The sequence below is a fragment of the Amblyraja radiata genome, chromosome 2 (assembly GCF_010909765.2).
Source record: "Amblyraja radiata isolate CabotCenter1 chromosome 2, sAmbRad1.1.pri, whole genome shotgun sequence".
Classification (NCBI taxonomy): Eukaryota; Metazoa; Chordata; class Chondrichthyes; order Rajiformes; family Rajidae; genus Amblyraja; species Amblyraja radiata.
The window spans coordinates 144,040,816-144,064,167 of NC_045957.1; the positions used below are offsets into that span (position 1 = coordinate 144,040,816).

At 41.4% G+C, this 23,352-nt stretch overlaps 1 protein-coding gene across 4 annotated transcripts in view; it reads right to left on the reverse strand.

Annotated features, from left to right (window-relative positions):
• The window catches only part of slc12a7 (solute carrier family 12 member 7), a 254,830-nt gene that overhangs the window by 44,900 nt on the left and 186,578 nt on the right, over positions 1-23,352 (reverse strand). For all 4 annotated transcript variants that reach the window (XM_033016701.1, XM_033016690.1, XM_033016696.1 and 1 more), the window contains exons 8-12: positions 18,495-18,706; positions 15,908-16,075; positions 13,247-13,345; positions 12,002-12,059; positions 1,948-2,122 (exon numbers count right to left, since the gene is read on the reverse strand). In XM_033016701.1, the coding sequence (XP_032872592.1) occupies positions 1,948-2,122; positions 12,002-12,059; positions 13,247-13,345; positions 15,908-16,075; positions 18,495-18,706 (712 nt within the window). The remainder of the gene's footprint in view (positions 1-1,947; positions 2,123-12,001; positions 12,060-13,246; positions 13,346-15,907; positions 16,076-18,494; positions 18,707-23,352) is intronic.

Sequence of the window (23,352 nt, forward strand, 5' to 3'; positions counted from 1 at the left end):
TCTGAAAGAGACCCGTTAATCCCTACTCTTTGTTTCATGTCTGCCAACAACGTCTCTATCCATGTCAGCACTCTACTCTCAATACCATGTGCCCTAATTTTGCCCACTAATCTCCTATGTGGGACCTTATCAAATGAGAATGTATAAGGCAGGTGTACATAAGTGAATGTATAAGGCCACAGGTGTACATACAGAATGTAAGTTTGCAGATGCCGCTAATGCCGAGGGTGGTATTGTGGACAGTGAAGATGGTTAATAACCTATACAGCAAGATCTTGATCAGTAGGTGATGTGTACAGAGGAATGGTTAATATAATTTAATGCAGATAAATGGGAGGTGTTGCATTTTGGAAAGTCTAAGCAGGGCAGAACATTCACAGTAAATGGTAGGGCTCTGGGGAGTGTTGTAAAGCAGAGGGATCTCGAGTGCAGGTACATTGTTCTTTGGAAGTGGTGTCACAAGTAGATAAGGTGGTCAAGAAGGCTCTTGGTGCATTGGCCTTCATCAGTTAGGGTATTCAAGTTGGGATAGACACAAAAAGCTGGAGTGACTCTGCGGGATAGGCAGCATCTCTAAAAAGAAGGAATGGGTCGAGACCCTTCATCAGACGTTGGGATGTTATGTTACAGTTAGACAAGGTACTGGTGAGGCCACTGTTGGAGTACTGCATTTAGTTTTGATCACCCTGTTATAGGAAATAAGTTGTTAAGATTAGCTATAGAAACATATAAAATCATAAAAGGATTGGATAAGCTAGATGCAAGAAAAATGTTCCCAATGTTGGGCGAGTCCAGAACCAGGAGGTCATTTAAGACTGAGGTGAGAAAAAACTTTTTCACCCAGAGAGTTGTGAATTTGTGGAATTCCCTGCCACAGAGGGCAGTGGAGGCCAAGTCACTGGATGGATTTAAGAGAGAGTTAGATAGAGCTCTAGGGGCTAGTGGAGTCAAGGGATATGGGGAGAAGGCAGGCACGGGTTATTGTTAGGGGATGATCAGCCATGATCACAATGAATGGCGGTGCTGGCTCGAAGGGCCGAATGGCCTCCTCCTGCACCTATTTTCTATGTTTCTAAGCTGGAAAGAGTGCAGAGAAGATTTACGAGGACGTTACCAGGACACAAGAGCCTGAGCTAAAGGGAGATGTTGGGCAGGCAAGAGCTATATTTCTTGGAGTATACGAGGATGACAGGTGATCTTCTAGAAGTATATAAGCACATGAGGGAAATAGATATGGTAGATGCACAGAATCTTTTACCCAGAACAGGGGAATGAAGAACCAGAGGACATGGGTATAAAGATTTAGTAGAAATCTGATGGGCAACTTTTTCACACAGAGGGTGGTGGGTTTATGGAATGAGCTGCCAAAGGAGGTAATTAATGCAGAAACTATAACAACATTTAAGAGACATTTGGACAGATATGTGGATGAGAAAATTTAGAGGGATATGGACCAAATGCAAGCAGGTGGAGCCAGTGAAGACTGGTTGCTACGAGCAAGCTGGGCCGGTTTCTGCATAACATAACTCTATGACTCTACTGTGGGATTGACAGCAAAATTTAGGCAGACAGTAGAAAATACAAAAAAATAGTTAACCCATGGATGACTTCGTGATCAGTAATTAGTTGACCTTGAGGTTGTAGATGCTGCAATCAGGAGTAAAACATAAATTGCTGTATGAACTGAATGGGTCAAGCAGCATCTGTCGAAGCTGCTGAGATTTTTCCAGTAGTTTTAATTTTGTTCAATGGTTCACGTTGCCTGATTTTCCATGGACGTTGTACTCTTCTTAATCCTTTTACCAAAATCTAGTTCCTCCCCTTACCTATACTAAAACTTGTTAGGAATTTCCAGAGACTTCTGTAAATTAATTAATTCTAGAATTTTGTTAAAATCTTCTTTAGCTCAACCTTAATGCAACTTCATTATAAATGATATCTACTTACCCGTAAGAAAGGGACTATCCCATCCCTGGCAATGGCCTGCATTAGCCGAGGAGCCCCAGTGAGGCTTTGAAGACCAGCACCACATGTTGAAAAGAAAGAACCGATCACAATGACCCAGGGGGAAGGCCAAGCTAGAATCCCAATGACAAGATTGCCATTTACAGACTCGCCAAACCTGTGAACAGAAGTAGGCTATCTTTAAAAGCAACTTTGAAAATGGGGAAGAAACAGTAGTAAACTAAATCAGACAGATATTCAGGAAAGCAGGAACAACAATGCCATGGGTAACTGCATTCACCAGCGCATGAGCTGCAAGGAATTAAACAGAGCTCCCAAAGCATTCAATGGAGATGCTCATGGACATAGCATCAAAATACTATTTTTGGTGGAATTTTCTCACCAAGGACTTTCTTTTTTTTTAATTTTTATTAGAAGTAGACATATTATAAAGTATAGTTACATATTATAGTAAAAAGACTTTTCATATACATCAGTCATACATTATTAAAGTTTTCAATTATCAATTACTTCTGCTTCTAGTGTTTTTATTTTTTATAGAAAGAGAGAGAAAGAGAGGGTAGAAAGTTACAAATTAAAAAAAACAGAAAAACAGAGGAGGTGGAATGGGTTACCTGTAATACGTCAATGGAGATAGGTTCGTAGATTATAAAGTATAGCTTTTCATCTAATCCTGAGTTCAAGTTTCAGTTGGGTCCTCGTGCTGTGCCAATCTATCCCTTCAGATAGTTAATGAATGGAGCCCAGATTTTATCGAAAATATCTTGTTTGTCCATTAAGACAAATCTAATTCTTTCTAAGTATAGGGTCTCCGACATTTCCGTAATCCACATATTAATTGTGGGGGTTGTAGGGCCTTTCCAAAATTTTAATATTAATTTTTTCCCGATTATTATACTGTAGTCGAGGAAATTTCTTTGGTTTGTTGTGAGTGTTAAACTTTGTTCTGATATTCCAAGTATTATTAATTTTGTGTTTGGGTCCAGTTTTATATTAATAACTTCTGAAGTTATTTCAAAAATATCAGTCCAGAAATGTTTAAGTTTTATACAGTTTGCAAACGTATGTGTTAAATTAGCCTCTAGATATAGACATTTATCACAAATAGGAGAGATTTGTGGGAAGATTCTATTTAGTTTTATTTTAGAGTAGTGTAGTCTATGTAAGACCTTGAATTGTATTAAAGTATGTCTGGCATTTAATGAACATTGATGTATTTGTTGTAAACTTTCGTCCCACATATCTTTCGTTATAGGGTGACCTATTTCATTTTCCCATTTGTATCTATATGGTTCGGTCGGTGGTACCTCGTTGTTTAGTAGGGTGTTATAAATATAAGCTATTAGTTTTTCAGTATTAGGATGCTTGTTCAAACATTCATCAAGAATTTCTGATTCCCTATTCCTGTAGACTTGTGTATTAGATTTAACATAATCTCTAATTTGTAGATATCTGAAGAAATTATTTGAGTGCAGTCCGTAATTCTGTTGTAACTCTTGAAATGAAAGAAAAGTGCCTTTCCCATAAAGATGTCCAATATTTTTGATTCCATAATTTTTCCATTGTGTGAAACCTTTGTCCATAAAGGATGATTTGAATGAAGGATTATTTACAATGGGAAGGCATAGTGGTATATTATTCAATTTTAAATCTTTTTTTATTTGTTTCCAAATTCGTATTCCACTATGTATTATGGGGTTTTCTTTATAGGTTTTTTTGTGCAGTTTTGTGGGGGCAAATATGATCGGACCTATTTCAAAAGGTAGACAGTCTTCCTTTTCCATCATTAACCAATCTGGTTGTCGATCCATTTCTTCCAGCCAGAAATTCATGTTTTTAATATGGACTGCCCAAAAATGAAATAAGAAATTTGGCAAAGCCAAACCTCCATTTATCTTTGACTTACATAAATGTTTTTTACTTATTCTATGATTCTTATAATCCCAGACAAAACTTGTAACAATGGAGTCGACTTTTTTGAAAAAAGTTTTTGGAATATATATCGGAATTAATTGAAATAGGTACAGCAGTTGCGGTAAAAAAATCATTTTTATAGCATTAATTCTCCCAAGCATAGAAATGGGGAGTGTTTTCCAGTATTGAATATTCTTATGTAGTTTATTCAGTAAGGGTGGGAAATTTAGTTTAAATAAAGAGGTATATGTCTTAGTTACATAGATTCCTAAGTATTTAAATTTATCTTTAACTATTTTAAAAGGGGATTGTTGTATTGTATGTAAATTGAATTTTGTTATTGGCATGATTTCACTTTTATTCCAATTAATTCTATAATCCCGAAAACTGACCAAATTGAGTTATTAGATTTAATAAGTTTGGAATACTAGTTTCTAACTTTGTAATATATATTAGTACATCATCTGCATATAAGGAAATTTTATTCCTTGTGTCTCTAGTATTGTATCCATATATTCCTGGATGGTTTCTAACGCTTTCTGCTAGGGGTTCAATTGCAAGAGCAAATAATAGTGGGGATAGTGAACATCCTTGTCTACAGCCTCTAGAGAGATTAAATTTAGTTGATAACATTTTGTTTGTTAATATTCTGGCTGTTGGATTAGAATATAACAATTTAACCTATGTACAGTACTTCTCTCCTAGTTGAAATTTTTCCATCACCGAAAATAAATATGGCCATTCTACCTGGTCAAATGCTTTTTCAGCATCTAACGAAATAATTGCTAGATCTGCATTAGGAATTCTATTGGAGTATATAATATTAAATAATCTTCTCAGATTATAAAATGAATAACGTTTTGGGATAAACCCTGTTTGGTCGGGATGTATTAATTTACTGATCACTAAGCTCAATCTATTAGATAAAATGTTAGTTAATATTTTCTGATCAGTATTTAAGAGGGCTATAGCTCTGTATGAACCTGGGTCTTCAAGATCCTTGTCCGTTTTTGGTATGAGTATGATTGTAGATTCATTTAGAGTTTCTGGGAGTTTCTGTTGAGTGTAGGCGTATTTGTACATTGTCTGTAGGCGTGGGGAAAGCAAATCATAATTTTTTTAATAAAATTCAGAATTTAGACCATCGGGGCCTGCAGCCTTTCCGTTTTTTAAAGATTTGATTGACTCTTCGATGTCTTTTATCGTAATTTCAGCCCCTAGTAATTCTCTCTCTTTCTGATCTAGACTCGCAATTTTACAATTCTGTAAAAATGTTTCCATTCCCGTTGATTGTTCTGTTATTTTAGATGAATACAATTTTTGGTAGTATTGTAGAAATCTATCATTAATATCTTTAGGCAGTGTTAATGTTTCTCCCTTGTCTGTTCTAATTTTGTATATTGTTTTTTCCCCATCCAATTTACGAAGTTGACGCGCTAGTAGTTTTTGTGGTTTATCACCAAATTCAAAATGTAATTGTTTTGTATGTTGATAAAGTTTTATAACTTGGTCTGAATATATCTTTTTTAATTTATATTTCAGTACTGCAATTTTATTGTGTTTTATCGTGGATGGTGCTGCTGCATTTTCTGTGTCTAATTGCTTTATTTCCATTTCCAGTTTCTGTTGTTTGGCCCTATTCTCTTTATTAAAAAATGATTGGGAAGAAATTAATGCTCCTCGTGCAAATGCTTTAAATGTTTCCCAAAGAAGGGAAGCAGAGATTTCAGGGCTATCGTTAGCCTCAAAAAACATTTAAATCTGTTTTATTAGGTATTCATTACATAACTTATCTTTTAAGATTTGGGGATTAAATCTCCATTGTGACTGTGTCTCTACCATTCCGTTTAATTTGATCATAAATGTTAGTGGAGCGTGGTCTGAGATTATGATGTTATGATATTGCGAATTATAGGTAAATGGGATAAGTTTTGAATCTACTAAAAAATAGTCTATCCTTGAGTAAGTTTTATGTACTGGTGAGTAAAATGAATATTCTCGGCCCGATGGATTTTCAATTCTCCAAACGTCCTTAATATTAGTAGTATTAATGTATGAGTTTAAAAATTCACTTGATCGAGATTTTAGTTTTCTTTGAGTTGATGATCTATCCAAACAAGCATCCAATGTACAATTTAAATCTCCACTGATTATTAAGTTTTGTTGTGTACATTCTGGGATATTGTTAAGAATTCTCTTAAAAAACAGAGGGCTATCAAAATTTGGTCCATACACATTGAGGAGAGTCACCTTTTTTAAGTATAACTCCCCTATTATTACAATATATCTGCCTTCAGTGTCTTCTATCGTTGATATATGTTTAAAGGGTATACCTTTACGAATTAATATTGCAACACCTCTAGATTTATGTGAGAATAAAGAGTGGTACGCATTAGCAATCCATTTTGCTTTCAATCTGTGTTGTGCTTCCTTTTTAAGATGTGTCTCCTGGAGAAATATTATATCTGTTTTCAATTATTTTAAATGAGCTAACACTTTGCCTCTCTTGATAGGTTCATTAATTCCCTTAACATTCCAACTACAGAATTTAATTCCCTCACCCCCAATTTTTATATTCATGTCTTGCATCTTGTGATTAAGTGGTAGAGCAGATGATTCAGCACACTCAACCCTACCTTATACTCGAACATCAGGTAGATGAATTTTAGGTCACGTCTGTTTTCCATCCGAACATATCTCCTTAAGTAAAATATGCAATTCCATTCCAAATACAAAATATAATATGATATAAAATAAAAAAAGTGATAGCAAATTGGATTAGTAAAGTGTGGAAAGTAAAAAGAAAAAGCAACTACAACTACAATTAGTGCAGTTAGTGATAGCCACCCTAATGTGGACTTCCGTAGCTTTTGGTTAATAAAAATACTAGCTCCGTACTTTCCTTGAAAGGAAAGTTTCCAATTCGATGCAAACAATTTGTGGGGGGGAAAGAAATAATGATTATATTCCATTAATGATATAATTAGTAGTCTCAAATTGAAATGTTAGTTTTGTATAATATAAACATTTATAAAAGAATAATCAAAATCAAAAACATCAGAGAGAGAGCCACCATACATTTTTCATTGTAAAATATCTGAATCACACTTTACTTATGTTTCATACTTTTAGTTAATTCTTAAATAATCTAAATAATCTAATTATCAATAATTAGTGTTAGTTAGTATTCATGATTATTAATAGTTGTTAGAAGTTAGTACTAAAATGTAAGTATTATATATCCGTTGCAGGATATTTACCCAAATCTTATTGCGAATTTTAGGCAACTCTTAAATATAATAGTTTAAAGTTTAGAGTTCCATATCTTCTCTGCGAGATAGCAGTATCCAGGTAAGTGTTGAGTGTTGAATATTTTTCAATCTTCGATCTTGTCCTCGATGTTCTTGGCAAATTCAAATGCTTCTGTGTGCTTGATGAAGAAGTGTTCCTTCTTTTCGTAACTAACTCTTAGTGTTGCGGGGTATAACAGTCCATATCTCAAATTCTTTATGTTCTTCAGTATTCTTCTTGTTTCTGTGAACAATGCTCTTTTCTTAGCAACTTCCACAGGATAATCTCTAAATACGCTAATCTTGTCTCCTTCATATACAAGATTTCTGCTTTTGACAATTTTCCTCATCATGTCATCCAATACATGGTCATATTGGACCTTTACTATCATTATTCTTGGAGGGTCGCCCACCTTTGGGGGACGTCTCGGCACTCTGTGAGCTCGGGCAAGTAATGGCGCCTGGTCCAGGTTCAAAATTGTTTTCAGTACTTCTGCAGCAAATTCACGGGGGTCACGAGTCCCCTCTCTGCCTTCCTGGATGCCCACGATTCTTAAGTTCTGACGTCCCTCCAAGTCTGTACATTTTTCGGTTATTTGATGCAATAACTTTGATAGGCGTTGGTTCTCAGTGATGAGTTGTTTTGTAGTTGCGGTGCTTGTCTCAGCAAGTTCCTCAAGTTCTTTTACAATCTTGTGGTGTTGGTTTAATGTCTGGAAGATAGGTTCAAGTTTAAAATCAAATCTGGATTCCATCATATTCAGTTTTTCATTTACTTCTTCAACATTTTGAATCAGATTTCTTTCCATATCTAATTTCCAGTCTTCAAGGACTTTGTGTACAATCTCTGTAACATCTTCTTTAATTTGTTCTTTAATTTCTTTTTTAAAAGATGTCAGCTCTTCCTTAAAGTTCTAAGATTTTTAAGTTCCTCCGTAAGAAACGTTTTTAATTCTTCCATCTCAGTCTTTTTCTTCTTCTTTGAGATGTCTTCTCGGGATGCTGTTAAACCTGAGGCCGAGGCTTCAGTTGGGCCTACCTCTTTAGTCTTGCCGGTTTTTGTCCTGTGGGGGGGGGGAGTATGCTGAGTCGACATACTGCCGGTGTCGCGCGCCTGATAACGTCACGGGCCTATTGCAAAACAATCGGTGCCGTTTTCTGCAGGTAGGATCTGTCTTTTCCCCCTGTTTTTTCGTTTTTTTTCACGGAGCTAGTTGGCGCGAGTCTCTCCTACTCTATAGCGCCACCGGAAGTCCACCAAGGACTTTCTTATGCGGCTTCATTGACCAATTCAGTGTGGGGACTTCCCTTCAGATTTCCACTCATAATTTCTGGGAAAATAGTAATGGGAAGTTTGGGCAGACGGAACAAATGCAACTTCAGGGCTTAAAAAAATAATTCACCATTCACATCATTCCAAACTGACTAGGATCTCAGCGACAGCTTTTTCCCAACCCACAGTGGGTAGATCCCAGAACAGAGTTGCAAAGATGGTTTGCATACGTTTGATCCATTTTCTTTGATATTTGATGAGCAACTAAATTTACAAGCAAGCAGCAAAACATCACCTGATCATTCACCCTGCCATTAGTATCACCGATTTAAACCTTGAGAACCGGCTGAAATCCCAATGTTCAGACAGGCTCCAGACAGTGTGTGCCTACAGACCATTAGGGCCCTTGTTGACAACACAGTAAAAAAACAAAACAAATGCATAACAAATGCAGTTCTATATTTAGAAAAGTGGTTAGCTATTTGTCTGGGGCTTCAGGGTATAACACAAGAGCAGTAAAGCTGATCAGCACATGATATTTTGACCCATTTTCCTTTAGCATAGGATTGGCAAAAATAGCAATCGAGGTAATACCATCAATCAATCCTTCCATCATTTTGACTTTGGTGTATATTCAATGTTGAACAAACAGCTTTAAAAAAAAAAGCAGGACATCATCTGTGAAATGCATTTCCCCCAACTTTGTGTTGAACACTTGATGCCTGTGATGGTTCTGAACCTAATTTGAAGATTTCATATTATGTTTGTTCATCAGCACATCTATCTATATAACGAAAACTCTCATCTTGACCACTTCCTGTCTGCACTGTATATTGATTTTAGAAAAAAAAGCAACCATTTATCGCTATGATTTTTGGCCATCTTATTCACAATCCGCCTCCGCTGAGGCAACCCAGAGGATTTTTCTGATCGATGAAAAATAAAAAGGTTATGAGTGTTTAAAAAGTCTTGAGATCAGCTGATTGGTCCTCTCGCCTATCAATCACCACAATGAAGGTAACACTCCTTCCAGGGGGGGGGGGGGGGGGGGGGGGGGGAGAGGGGGGAGAAGAACTAAAAAACCCTGCATGCCTGGAAGATCACGAGGGAGAGTCAACTGTGATTCTAAGCTGTGAATCAACTGAACTGTGAGTCTGCAATGTACTTGCAAAAAAATGATTTGTTAGCCCTTATTGACAATGCAATGAGTTGTTTGGCAATTTGGTGGCCTGCACTCTGCTTGAAATGCTGTGAAATTGAATTTGGTGGCCTGCACTCTGCTTGAAATGCTGTGAAATTGAATTTGGTGGCCTGCACTCTGCCTGAAATGCTATGACATTGAGTTTTGTGGCCTGCACTCTGCCCGAAATGCTATGAAATTGAGTTTGGTGGTCTGTGCTCTGCCCAAAATGCTATGAAATCGAGTTTGGTGGCCTGCACTCTGCCCAAAATGCTATGAAATCGAGTTTGGTGGCGTGCACTCTGCCCAAAATGATATGAAATCGCGTTTGGTGGCCTGCACTCTGCTTGAAATGGAATTTCAAGGAATAGCCGTGAGTGAACTGCCAGCCCACCAGCCCTGAGTGACTGATCTGCCAGCCCACCAGGCCTGAGATACTGAGCTGCAAGCCCACCAGCCCTGAGTGGCTGAGCTGCCAGCCCAAGAATCCAATCGGCCCACAATGTCCATACTAGCCCTTTGGAAACCAGTCCCTTCAGCCCACAACACCCATACTAGTGCTCCAGAACCCCCCCCCCCCACTGGCCTCCAATATTAGAGTTGGTGGACAGGTGGAATATTGCGTTGGGGGACCAGCCCTCACGTGTGATCATGGGACCCAACGGGTCCCACTTAGTCTAGTCATAATCTAAAAATGACATCCATTGTCTCATTTGTAACATTGTCTCAATTAATAACAAACTAATTAATCTCTTTGCTAATTCATTAACACTGTATTTGGCATTTATTTAAAACTTAATTTTGGGGGGAAATTCCATTACATTTCACACTCAGTGTCAAATGACATGGAGCCATGAATACTCAGGAATTCATAGGTATAAGAAAGCAAAGAGGCATTCAAATAATTATAAATAGCTTTAAAAAAAGTTTTTAAACAATTTCAATGCTGAGTTGCTGGCCCACTCACCCCTATCGTTCTGATAACAACTCTCCAGGGCAGTCTCTCTACGTGGAGCAATGGGTAATTCCTTGCTAGGAACACACCTGATTTTGAGGCTGGTTCACGATACACTTAAGCGATACGCTTAAAAAACACACAATACGCAATGAAAAGTTAACACAAACATCCACCACAGCATTATTCACCATGGTGGAAGACATCAAAGTTCAGCCAGTGGTCGGGGCCATAGATCCACCGTAGTCACCGCTACAGACGGCCCGTACAGGCGGTGGAATACACACCGTACAGGCTTGGAGGTCCCGAATCGGCACTTTCCTACCGGAGTCCCAGCATCAGGATGTTATAGGATGCAGGCCGGTGGTCGGAGCTCTTCTCCAGCGATCCCTGGCGAGGGATTCCAGACTCCGGACGATAAGTCCACGCCCCACCCGCTGCTAGAAGCTCCGCAGACCGCAGCTTCAGGATGTTATAGGCCGCGGGCCGGCAGCCAAAGCTCTTCTCCGGCAATCCCCGGCAAAGGATCCCAGGCTCCGGATGATAAGTGCATTCCACGCCCGCGGCTAGAAGCTCCGCGGACCACAGTCCTCATGGTGCCAAAGTCACCAGGCTAGGGATCGGAGCACTCCTCTCTTGCAACCCCTGGCAAGGGTTCGCCCGCTCCGTGATGGAAAGTCCACGCTGCGCCTGTTGCCGATGCTCCGGGCCTGATTCCGGGAAAGGCCGCTCCAATCATAGAAACATAGAAACATAGAAATTAGGTGCAGGAGTAGGCCATTCGGCCCTTCGAGCCTGCACCGCCATTCAATATGATCATGGCTGATCATCCAACTCAGTATCCCGTACCTGCCTTCTCTCCATACCCTCTGATCCCCTTAGCCACAAGGGCCACATCTAACTCCCTCTTAAATATAGCCAATGAACTGGCCTCGACTACCCTCTGTGGCAGGGAGTTCCAGAGATTCACCACTCTCTGTGTGAAAAAAGTTCTTCTCATCTCGGTTTTAAAGGATTTCCCCCTTATCCTTAAGCTGTGACCCCTTGTCCTGGACTTCCCCAACATCGGGAGCAATCTTCCTGCATCTAGCCTGTCCAACCTCCATGGTGTTAGGCCGCGATGGAGGCGACATGGAAAAAGTCGCCTCTCCTTGGAGGATGCGGCCAAAAGTGGTTTCCCCCTTACCCCTCCCCACCACCCCCCACATAAGACATACAGAGAGACACCCAAACTAACACTAGACACACCAAAAAAAATAGTAGAAATAACGAACACACTGCTGGTAGGTCAGCCGTCTCGCAGCGCCCCCACCGACCAATTATTTTTAATACGCAAATCCACTTAATAATCCAACAAAATTGGGCACTCAGTTTTTCCTAAAAATCTTACGACAGATCACCATAAATGTGTGCAAATCACTTACTTGTCCCTCAAGAGGACACCTTCAATGCAAGCACCAAACAGGATAATGCACGACAAGTATTTGGTTAATCGTTAAGGAAATTATTGTCATGTTACTTAAGTTAGTAGTGTTTCTAATTTCTTACTTTCTTTGAACAACCAAAATCCCTGTAGAGCCCAAAACTACTTTCATAATTGTAATCTCAGACCTTGGATTTTTTTTTTTTGGTTCAAGGGCTGTTTTGCCCCCCCATTAGTGTTCAAGAAAATGTTTTTAAAAGTGCAATCTTTGTTAAGTTTCTATCGCTATGAATCATGACAAAATGGAAATTGGCTAAAATAAGTCAGTCATTTGACTTTAAACAAGACACAAGTCTTGTTACCTTATTAAATGTTATTATCGTCAAGCTATTCACCACTGTCACCATATTGACCAGTGCAGCTCACAATAGGCTTAGTTGGTACTCTGTCATGCCTGCTGATAGCCATATGCAGCTGACTTGAAGCAAAATGCATGTTTTTGTATGGTTGTCATTTATTGCTGCCACCAGTTTTATCAATTAAACGTAAAATCTAAATTTCCAAGTAAATTTTTGATTTTAGTTTTCAAGTTTGTAAATGTTGAAAAATATCAGGTCCTAATTATTTTCTTCTTGATGATGGAAACATTCATGACTTACAAATTGTGGAGTATTGGGGATTGTTATGGGAACAATCCTCAGTGGTTGATGGGATGAGACCAGAGAGCTGAGGCACTGCTGCACCTTGCCACCTAATTCCCAGGGATGGGCTGTCAGCTTATCTGGCTCTCCACACCTGGCACAGGTATGTGTGGGCAGGCACAATTAACGGGCAAAATCTAGCATGTCAGTGAAATTCTAGCTGAAACTATTTTTTTTTTTAATGTATTAAATGTAAATGTCCAAATAAATTTAGACAGGTAAATGGATAGGACAGGTTTACTGGGATATGGGCCAAATGCAGGCAGGTGGGACTAGTGTAGATGGGATATGTTGGTCAGTGTGGGCAAGTTGGGTTGAAGGGCCTGTTTCCATACTGTAAGACTGACTCTATTCCAGGCCCATGTGGAGATATATGCAGAGTTCCCTTTCTTCATTGACATTAATTAAATGGTCAGGTTCTTAACATGGGGCTTCATTGGCAGATTAAGTTTCTGTCAGCTTACGACAGCTACCACGACATTTGTACAATTTCTACAACATTACATATTTGAACTTTGGATGATCATTTCCCAGAGGAAGGATACAAATGAAAGAAGTTGTAATAATTGCTAATAATGTTCCAATGGGGATGGATTTCTGGGCATCTTTTAAGTCTCCAGATCTGTTTGAACCTGCCATGATGCCTGTTGAGGAAAAATAAAGAATCTTAGTCCAGAATCAAGTGCTCTATCAATTAAAATTATGCACATCCAACTCTTTATATTATTCAACCAGTGAGTTAGGGAAAGAGGGCATAAAGCAGAGTTAAATAAGGAAATCACCAGGGTGAGGTACCCAATTGGATTTAATACTGGCAGAGGGTGGTTGTGGAGAGTCCTTTTGCTGATTGCAGGGCAGTGACCTGCAGTGTGCCTGCCACAAGAGGTTGGTGCTGGTTGTATTGCTGTTTGTTTTCAACATTAACCATTTGGATAACACCGCTCGTACATTTGCAGATGACACTAAAATTGGTGAATCAGTGGACATTGAGGAAGGATATCTAAATTTATAACAGGATCTAGATCAGTTGGGAAGTGGGCGAAGGAATGGTAAATGGAATTTAACTCTGACAAGTGTGCGGTGTTGTGTCAAATCAGGGCAGGACTTGCACAGTAAATGGTAGAGCACTGGAGAATGTTGCAGAATAGACAGATCTTGGACTGCAGGTGCATGGTTCCCTGAAAGTGGCAGTTCAGGTGGAGAGTGTGGTGAAGGATGCATTTTGCATACTTGCCTTAATTGGGAAGGGTATTGTGTACAAAAGTTATGACTTCATGACATAGCTACACAGAGCATTGGTGAGACTGAACTTGAAATACTGTGTGCATTTCTGATCGCACAGCGATAGGACGGATATCATTAAGTTAGAAAGGGTTTGGAAGAGATTCACCGGGATGTTACTTAACCTTGCAGGTTGCGTTGTATGTAGATGTTGCTCAGGCTACGACATTTACAGAACCTAGGGAAATTTATGGTAGCGAGCCTCACGTCAGTGGTAAGAAAGCTATTGGAGAGAATCCTTTGAGATAGGATTTACTCTTATTTGGAAGAGAATGGGCTAATTGGGAATAGCCAGCACGGCTCTGTACACGGAAGGTCGTGTCTCACTAACAATGAGTTTTTTGAGGAGGTGATGAAGGAAATTGTTGAAAGTAGGGTGATGGATTTTGGAAAGATGGATTTTTGTAAGGCTTTTGATAAAGTCCCTCATGGTAGGGATTCAGAAGATTAAGATGTACGGAATTTACGATGACATGGTCGTATGGATTCACAACTGGCTTATTCATAGAGGACAGAGGGTTGTCGTGGAAGGTAAATATTCTGGTTGGAGGCCTGTGACCAGTGGAGTTCCACATGGATCTGTGCTGGCTCCTCTGCTGTTTGTGATACATGTAAATGACATAGACATAAATATAAATGGGTTAGTGAGTAGGTTTGCTGACAACCCCAAAATTGGAGGGGTTGCAGACATTGAGGAATGCTGTCAGAAGAGACAGTGGGATGTTGGTCAGCTGCAGAAATAAGTGGAGAAATGGTAGATGGAATTTAACCCAAGCAAGTGTGAGGTGATGCATTTTGGGAGGTTGAATGTAAGGAGAGAGTTAATGGCAAGACCCTAATAATGCACTAAATAATATAACCTCTCTTGTATCTGCAAACTGTGAACAGCTTAATTGTAATCATGTCCAATCTTTTCGTTGACTGGATACCACACAACAAAAATGCTTTTTGCTTTACCTCGGCACGTGACAATCAATTAAACCAAACTAAACTAACCCTATTGAAGTATGCAAAATCATGAGGGGCATGAATACGTTAAACTTTTTTTTCCAGAGTAGAGAATTCTAAACTAGAGGTCATTGGTTTCAGAATCAGAATGCTTTATTGTCATTACATGTGTCACATACAACGAGATTACTGTGTCTCTCCATTTAAAAGAACTTCAAACATTCACATACTCATACTTTTTACACTCCCTCCCTCCCCAAACCCACCCATGGATTCACATTTACATATATTAACACTCTCTCCCACCCCCCCTCCTTCCCCATAACCCGCTCCCGAGACAGAGTTCAGTTCCAAGATTGCTGATGGGTAAAAGCTGTTCTTGAGTCTGGCAGTGCGTGACTTTAGCGACCTGTACCTTTTTCCTGAGGGCAGCAGTGTGAAAAGGTGGTGACAAGGATGTGTAATGTCTTTCATGATATTACAGGTCCTGCTGCGGCACCTGGAGTGGTAAATGTCCTCCAGAGGGGGCAGGGGGAGTCCAATGATACCTGGGCAGTTTTTATCACACTCTGGAGAGCTGCTCTGTCAGCTGCTGAACAGTTCCCAACCCAGGCAGTTATGCAGTAAGTCAGTATGCTTTAAGGTCAGTTTAAGGTTAGAGGGAAGAGATTTAAGAGGGATCTCAGTGGCAATGTTTTCACTCCGATTGTTGTCAGTGTCTGGAACAAGCTACAGAGGAAGCTATAGAATTACAATCTGAAAAAGACATTTGGAAAGACATATGGATAGGAGGGTTTAGAAGGATATCGATAAAATGCAGGCAAATGGGACTAGCCCAGATTGCCAACTTGGTGGACATGGACACATTGGCCCCAAGTTCCTGCTTCCATGTGGTATACCTTTCGGCTTACACCTTAAAACATTGGACTGCAGGTTAATTGTATGCCCCACAGTAGCTTCACAGCCATAAACATTACCTGTAACGGAGGGGAAATAGATGCCAACCAGCATGGTGAAGTAGGTCGCAATGTCACTGAACACATATGGCAGTCCCACAGTCGTTTCAGTATCCGAAGCAGGAATAGATGGCAGTCCTTGTATTTCCAACATTTCTCCTTCGGTTCCATAATTACTCCATATATTGTCTAAAGGAAAACAGGAATAAAAGAATCAAAGTACCATGAAAACTTGGGTTAAGGAGCAGCCTATTCAAAACAGTAAGAAAAAACATTTGTACATGATGACATACAAATTCTATACAAAACAGGAAAATAGATGCCAGGCAAGTTCAAATTAACCCTTTTGAGTACATTGCTATTGTGCAATTGAACACATCAATAGACAACATTTTAAAGCACTGCATTCATATGTGAAATGTTAAACATCTGCTGGTCTTGCAATCCTTCAAGATCTTTATCCTTTGCCAATTCAGGGCCACAGAGCATCTCCTATTTCAGGACTACAAGGAGAGGTGGACTACGCTGCACTCCCTCAATAGCAAGAATGTCCTTCATCAAATTTGGAGACCAAAACTGCACACAATACTCCAGGTGTGGTCTCACTAGGGCCCTGTACGACTGCAGAAGGACCTCTTTGCTCCTATACTCAACTCCTTGTTAAGAAGGACATTCATGCTATTGAGGGAGCGCAGCGTAGATTCACCAGGTTAATTCCCGGGATGGCGGGATCGACACATGATGAAAGAATGGATCAACTGGGCTAATATTCACTGGATTTGAGAAGGATGAGAGGCGATCTTACAGAAACATATAAAATTCATTACGGATTGGACAGGCGAGATCCAGGAAAAATGTTTCACATGTTGGGGGAGTCCAGAATCAGGGGTCACAGTTTAAGTATAAGGGGTAGGCCATTTAGGACTGAGATGAGGAAACATTTTTCAGCCAGAATTGTGAATCTGTGGAATTCTCTGCCACAGAAGGCAGTGGAGGCCAATTCACTGGATGTTTTCAAGAGATAGTTGGATATAGCTCTTAGGGCTAATGGAATCAAGGGATATGGGGAAAAAGCAGGAAAGGGGTTCTGATATTGGATGATCAGCCATAAAAATATGTGCAGGAGTACGCCATTTGCCCATTGGGCAAATGGCGTACTCCTGCACCTATTTTCTATATCCTTCCATCAGCAGATAGAAATGTGACCCCTTAAGTGTCCAACAGGACTTTGTAGCACTAGAAATTATTCTGGCCGCACAACTCTCCATGTTAGTCAACTGATTTTATTAGAGTCATAAAGCGTGGAAACAGGCCCCTCAGACCAACTTGCTAACACCGACCAACATGCCCCATCTACAATAGTCCCACTACACCTGCCTATGTTTGCCTTAGATCCCTCTAAACCTATCCTATCCATGTACCTGTCCAAATATGTTTTAAAGGTTGTGATAGTATTTGACTCAACTACCTCCACTGGCAGCTCATTCCACATATGCCTACAATCCTTTTAGTTTAGACACGGAAACAGGCCCTTCGGCTCACCTAGTCCGCGCCGACAAGCGGACAATCCCTGCACATTAACACTACCTTACACACAAGGGACAATTTCCATTTATACCTAACCAATTAACCCACAAACCTGTATGTCTTTGGAGTGTGGGAGGAAACCGAAGATCTCGGAGAAAACCCATGCAGGTCATGAGGAGAGCGTACATACTCCATTCAGACAGCTCCCATAGTAGGATCAAACCCGGGTCTCTGGCTGTGTAAGGAAGTAGCTCTACCGCTACGCCACCATGCCGCCTGCGTCTTGATTATCCTACTCTGGGTAAAAAACTGCATTTACTCTATCTATTCCTAAAATCATGAAATAAAGATCTAGTTTGCTCACCTATTTTATCGGTCTCATTCCGTAGTCTCTCCTACTCCTGCACCTATTGTCTATTGTCTATCTTATCCCTCAGAATATTCTCTAGTAACTTGGCAACCACAGATGCTAGACTGGCTGGCCTGCAGTTCCCTGGCTTTTCCCTGCAGCCCTTCTTAAATAGAGGCACACCATTTCCCACCCTCCAGTCTTCCGGCACCTCACCTGTATTTAATGACGACTCAAATATTTCAACCAGAGCACCTGTAACTTCCTCTCTAGCTTTCCACACAGTGCCCTTGCATATATCCGATCAGGCCTGGGAGATTTGCTAACTTCATACGCATTAGGACCGTCAGCACCTCCTTGACCAAATTACTGACCGCCCCAAGTTCCCTGGTCCTCTTGCCTTTATGGTGGAAATTAAAATAAAGAGCTCTATTGGAAGGTTATTGCTCTGAAATATTAATTCTGATTATTTATCCTGATAACACTCCAATTAGTTGGCGTTTTCATACATTTTCATTTCCTTTTTCCAGCATCCAGTTGTGCTTTTATTTTGCCTTGTTTGGTCTCATTACTGTGATTAAGTTCACACTTAAGCCACGATGAAAACTACCATTATATGTGTGCAGAGAGAAAGCTTCGCTTTTTTTTAATGAAATGGAGCAAGAAGATTTGGACAAATGTTAACATCCATTAAAATTCCTTCCACATACATCATCATTTTATAACACTCACCAAATATTACTTTGCTGGCAATCCCAGGTATCCCTTGAATCTGCGTGACATTGTTGAGTTCAAAGTATTCATTACAAGTAGCATTGAAAGAGGACTCCTGACAGAAAACTTTCCAGAGTTGAGACGTGACTGTCTGGTTCCCTTGAATTATAGTCTTAGCGCACTTGTCAAAGCCTTTCCAGGCTAATGTTCTGTTTCCAAGCAGGCATAGGCTATGGAGGATATGGAGGATATAAAATAGGAAAGTATAACATGAGACTGTTATCAAGACAAAATCAAGAACACAGGAGAAGGAATTGTCACCTGCTTACAAGTCCAGGAAATCAAACTTCATAAAATCTTTTGCTATTTCAGCATTTGCAATGTGCCAATCCTTTTGAGGATGATAGGTTTAGTGCTATATTTCCTGGCTGTCTTATCTTAATTGAGGAATTCTATCTTTATTAGATTACTACTGCCTTTAAAATAACATCAATCAAAAATATACATTTTGAGAGCATATAGCAATGTCAAAAAATTAGCTAATCATATGATTATACAAATTTGCTGGGGAAAAAATGAACTTAAGTTACTTCTGTAGCATTATGCAGCACAGAAAAAGTCCCTTCATCCAAAAGACTCCATGCAGATCAACAACCACTTATTTACACTAATCCTACAATAAACTTTTTTTGAGAGCAATTTACACTGGGGGTCAAGGAAAGAGCGTTCACGTTGCAGCCCTGTTTCCACCAATCTTTCCACCACTGTACAAGAAGCACACTCGCAAAACACAATTGTATGCAAAACATACTGATTGTGGATGATCAGCCATGATCACATTGAATGGTGATGCTGGCTCGAAGGGCCGAATGGCCTATTCCTGCACCTATTGTCTATTAACTTCACGAAAGCTGACTGAAATGGGTTCGGACTTGATCTGGAACCGAAGATCAAAAACATCAAACCAACAGCAGGAAACTATCAAAAGTTCAGCGAACTTATTAAGAAAAAGCACAAAGGCACATTCCCCGAGGCTGCAGGGTGGAGTGCCAAAAGGCCTGGAACGCACTGGTTGAGTGTACAGATATGTCAAAGAACAGCAGGAAGGTATGGTCTCTAACCCGCAAGCTTCGTGGTGACCCTAAAGTTGCTCCTCAGCAACCCAAGGTCACTGCAAATCAAGTTGCTCTTGAATGGTAAAAGTGGAAAGAGGCAAAAGAAGATCAAGCAAGACCCAGGCTTTACAATGCCATTAACCATGGAAGAGTTGAAAACTGCATTTCAAGTTTAAACCAGGAAAGGCAATTGGCTTGGATAGCAGCGCAACTGAGCAGATCAAATACTTCGGACCCGACGCAAGGAGGTAGTTATTACAACTATCCAATCACTGCCTAGCAACCAACAAGCTGCCCAAGATCTGGAAGAAAGCACATGTGATAGTACTGTTAAAACCAGGGAAAGATCCATCAATCCCAAAGCTCCAGGCCGATGTCACGTCTTAGTCACACGTAAGCTGTTTGAACGCCTGATCCTAAACAGTAGATGAACGCCTCATCCCCGAGCAAGCAGAATTCCGCCTGGAAAGTCAACAACAAGCCAAGTTCTTAACCTCGCACAAAACATCGAAGATGGATTTGAGAAAAGGATGGTGACAGGTGTAGTCTTTGTTGACCTATGTGCAGCATATGACACAGTCAACCACAGATATCTGCTTAGCAAGATCTCGGATATGATGAAGGACATTCGGCTCACAGAGCTGATTGAAAGTATGCTGGAGAACAGGATGTTCTTTGTGGAGTTGGGTGGCAAACGAAGCAGATGGTGTAGGCTGAAGAATGGTCTCCCTCAGGGAGCGTGCTTGCTCCCTTAAGGGCCTGTCCCACCAGCATGCGATTGCATGCGTCCAGCGCGACCAAACGTGGTGGCTTGAGGCGTACAGCCTCGCGGAGCCGGTCCCACTTCCAACCGCGGAGCCATATGGAGTTGTGCGGGGCTGGTCCCGACATCATACTCACCAATCAGCTGGGCAGGAGGCTGGCCGACTGAATTTGGACGTCGCACGGCGTCGGGTGGTTATGTCATCATGCAACGGCACGCCGGGCGGTGACGTCATCACGCGACGGCACGCGCTAGCCGTACGCCATCAAGACGCTGCATACGCCCGTTGAGGCGCTGCGTACGGCCTCAATGCGGCTGCGGGCCGATAGGCCGTTGCCGCACGGAATGTTTGGACAGTGTCAGTTTCTCGGAGCCCCGCGCGATGTCAGGACCAGCACCGCACAACTCCATACGGCCCCGACGACCGAAGTGGGACCGGCCCCGCGAGGCCGTACGGCTCAAGCGACCACGTTAGGTCGCGCTCGCCGCATGCAGTCGCATGCTGGTGGGACAGGCCCTTTACTCTTCAACATCTAAATGACAAAGCAAGAAGTGATGGAACTTGGCGCTTTGCATATGCTGATGACCTGGGTGTTGCCGCCCAAGATACTGATTCTTCAGTAGCAGAGGAAAGGCTGACCGATGCTCTCAATCAACTAACATCATATTATGAGGAGAACAACCTCCGTGTAAACCCATATAAGACACAGGTGTGTGCCTTCCACTTGAGAAACCGAGAAGCCAAGAGACAACTTCAGGTGACCTGGTCGGGAACAACATTGGAGCACTGTGAGCATCCAGTTGGTGTAACCCTTGACCGATAGATGTCTTACCTTCAAGACGCATATTGAGAAGACAAAGGCGAAAGTGAGTGCACGCAACAATGTTGTTAGTAAGCTCACCAACACAAGATGGGGTGCTAGCCCCCAGACCCTACATTCCTCTGCCTTAGCTCTCTACTATTCTACTGCTGAGTATGCATGCCCAATATGGGAAAGATCCACCCAAGCTGGGCCCAGCCCTCAATGCTTCCTGCAGACTTGTCACAGGTTGTCTCAAGCCAACAAGTACTGACAACTTCTACCTCCCGGCAGGCATAGCCCCACCAGACATCAGAAGAGCAGGAGCCAGCATGAAGGAGCGCCAGTGGCAGATAACAGATGAACCACATCCAATGTTTGGCCAGACACCATTTCCAAGCCGCCTAAAGTCGAGTAAACATTTTCTTAACTGTGTGACTCCTCTTGAGGCTGGCATTACAAGTGAAGCACGAGTCTCCATATGGGGTGATAAAATATCCACTCTATCTCCCTCAACTACCATGGGACTAACGGCAAGTGAGCAACTCCCTGCTGGTGCAGACACAAGTTGGGCCAGATAAAAATGTCTCAATCGATTGAGAACTGGTGTTGGCAGGGCAAAGGTGTCTCTAAACAAGTGGGGATATAACTTCAACTATGTCACCTGCGAATGTGGTATTGAACCACAAACAATGGAACACCTAACTAAATGGCCTCAACCGGAAAACCAATGCACAGCTGCCTACAATGAAGATGCCGAGAAGTGTGTTCAGCTCCGTCTGAACAATATCTAATCTTGTGATGTGAACTCGATAAGAAGAGATTACAGTGGTCAATGAACTTATCAACCACACATCTTTAGGATATAGGAGAAAGCAGACCACTCGGAGGAAGACAGTCACATGGAAAAATTGAAGACCCCACCCAGATGGTCAGGATTTTCCCCTTGCATTCGACCTCCCCAAAATGCAACAGCTCCCACTTGCTCAGATCCAACTCCAACTGCCATTTCTCTGCTCATTTCTTTAGCTGATCTACTGTATATCCTATTGTTTACTTTGACAGCCTTCATCACAATCTGTGACCCCAGCAATCTTGGTGTCATCTGCAAATTTACTAACAAACCCATCTATGTTTACGTCAATAGACAATAGGTGCAGGAGTAGGCCATTCGACCCTTCGAGCCAACACCGCCATTCAATGTGATTGTGGCTGATCATCCCCAAACAGTACCCCGTTCCTGCCTTCTCCCCATATCCCCCGACTCCGCTATTTTTAAGAACCCTATCTAGCTCTCTCTTGAAAGCATCCAGAGAACCGGCCTCCACCGCCCTCTGAGGCAGAGAATTCCACAGACTCACCACTCTCTGTGAGAAAAAGTGTTTCCTCGTCTCCGTTCTAAATGGCTTACTCCTTATTCCTGAACTGTGGCCCCTGATTCTGGACTCCCCCAACATCGGGAACATGTTTCCTGCCTCTAGCGTGTCCAAACCCTTAACAATCTTATATGTTTCAATGAGATATCCTCTCATCCTTCTGAACTCCAGAGTGTACAAGCCCAGCTGCTCCATTCTCTCAGCATATGACAGTCCCGCCATAACCATATAACAATTACAGCACGGAAACAGGCCATCTCGGCCCTACAAGTCCGCGCCGAAAATTTTTTTTCCCTTAGTCCCACCTGCCTGCACTCATACCATAACCCTCCATTCCCTTCTCATCCACATGCCTATCCAATTTATTCTTAAATGATACCAACGAACCTGCCGCCACCACTTCCACTGGAAGCTCATTCCACACCGCTACCACTCTCTGAGTAAAGAAGTTCCCCCCATCCCGGGAATTAACCTTGTAAACCTACGCTGCACTCCCTCAATAGCAAGAATGTCCTTCCTCAAATTAGGGGACCAAAACTGCACACAATACTCCAGGTGTGGTCTCACTAGGGCTCTGTACAACTGCAGAAGGACCTCTTTGCTCCTATATTCGATTCCTCGTGTTATAAAGGCCAACATGCCATTCGCTTTCTTCACTGCCTGCTGTACCTGCATGCTTACTTTCATAGACTGATGTACAAGGACCCCCCAGATCCCGTTGTACTTCCCCTTTTCCCAACTTGACGCCATTTAGATAGTAATCTGCCTTCCTGTTTTTGCTACCAAAGCGGATAACCTCACATTTATCCGCATTAAGCTTCA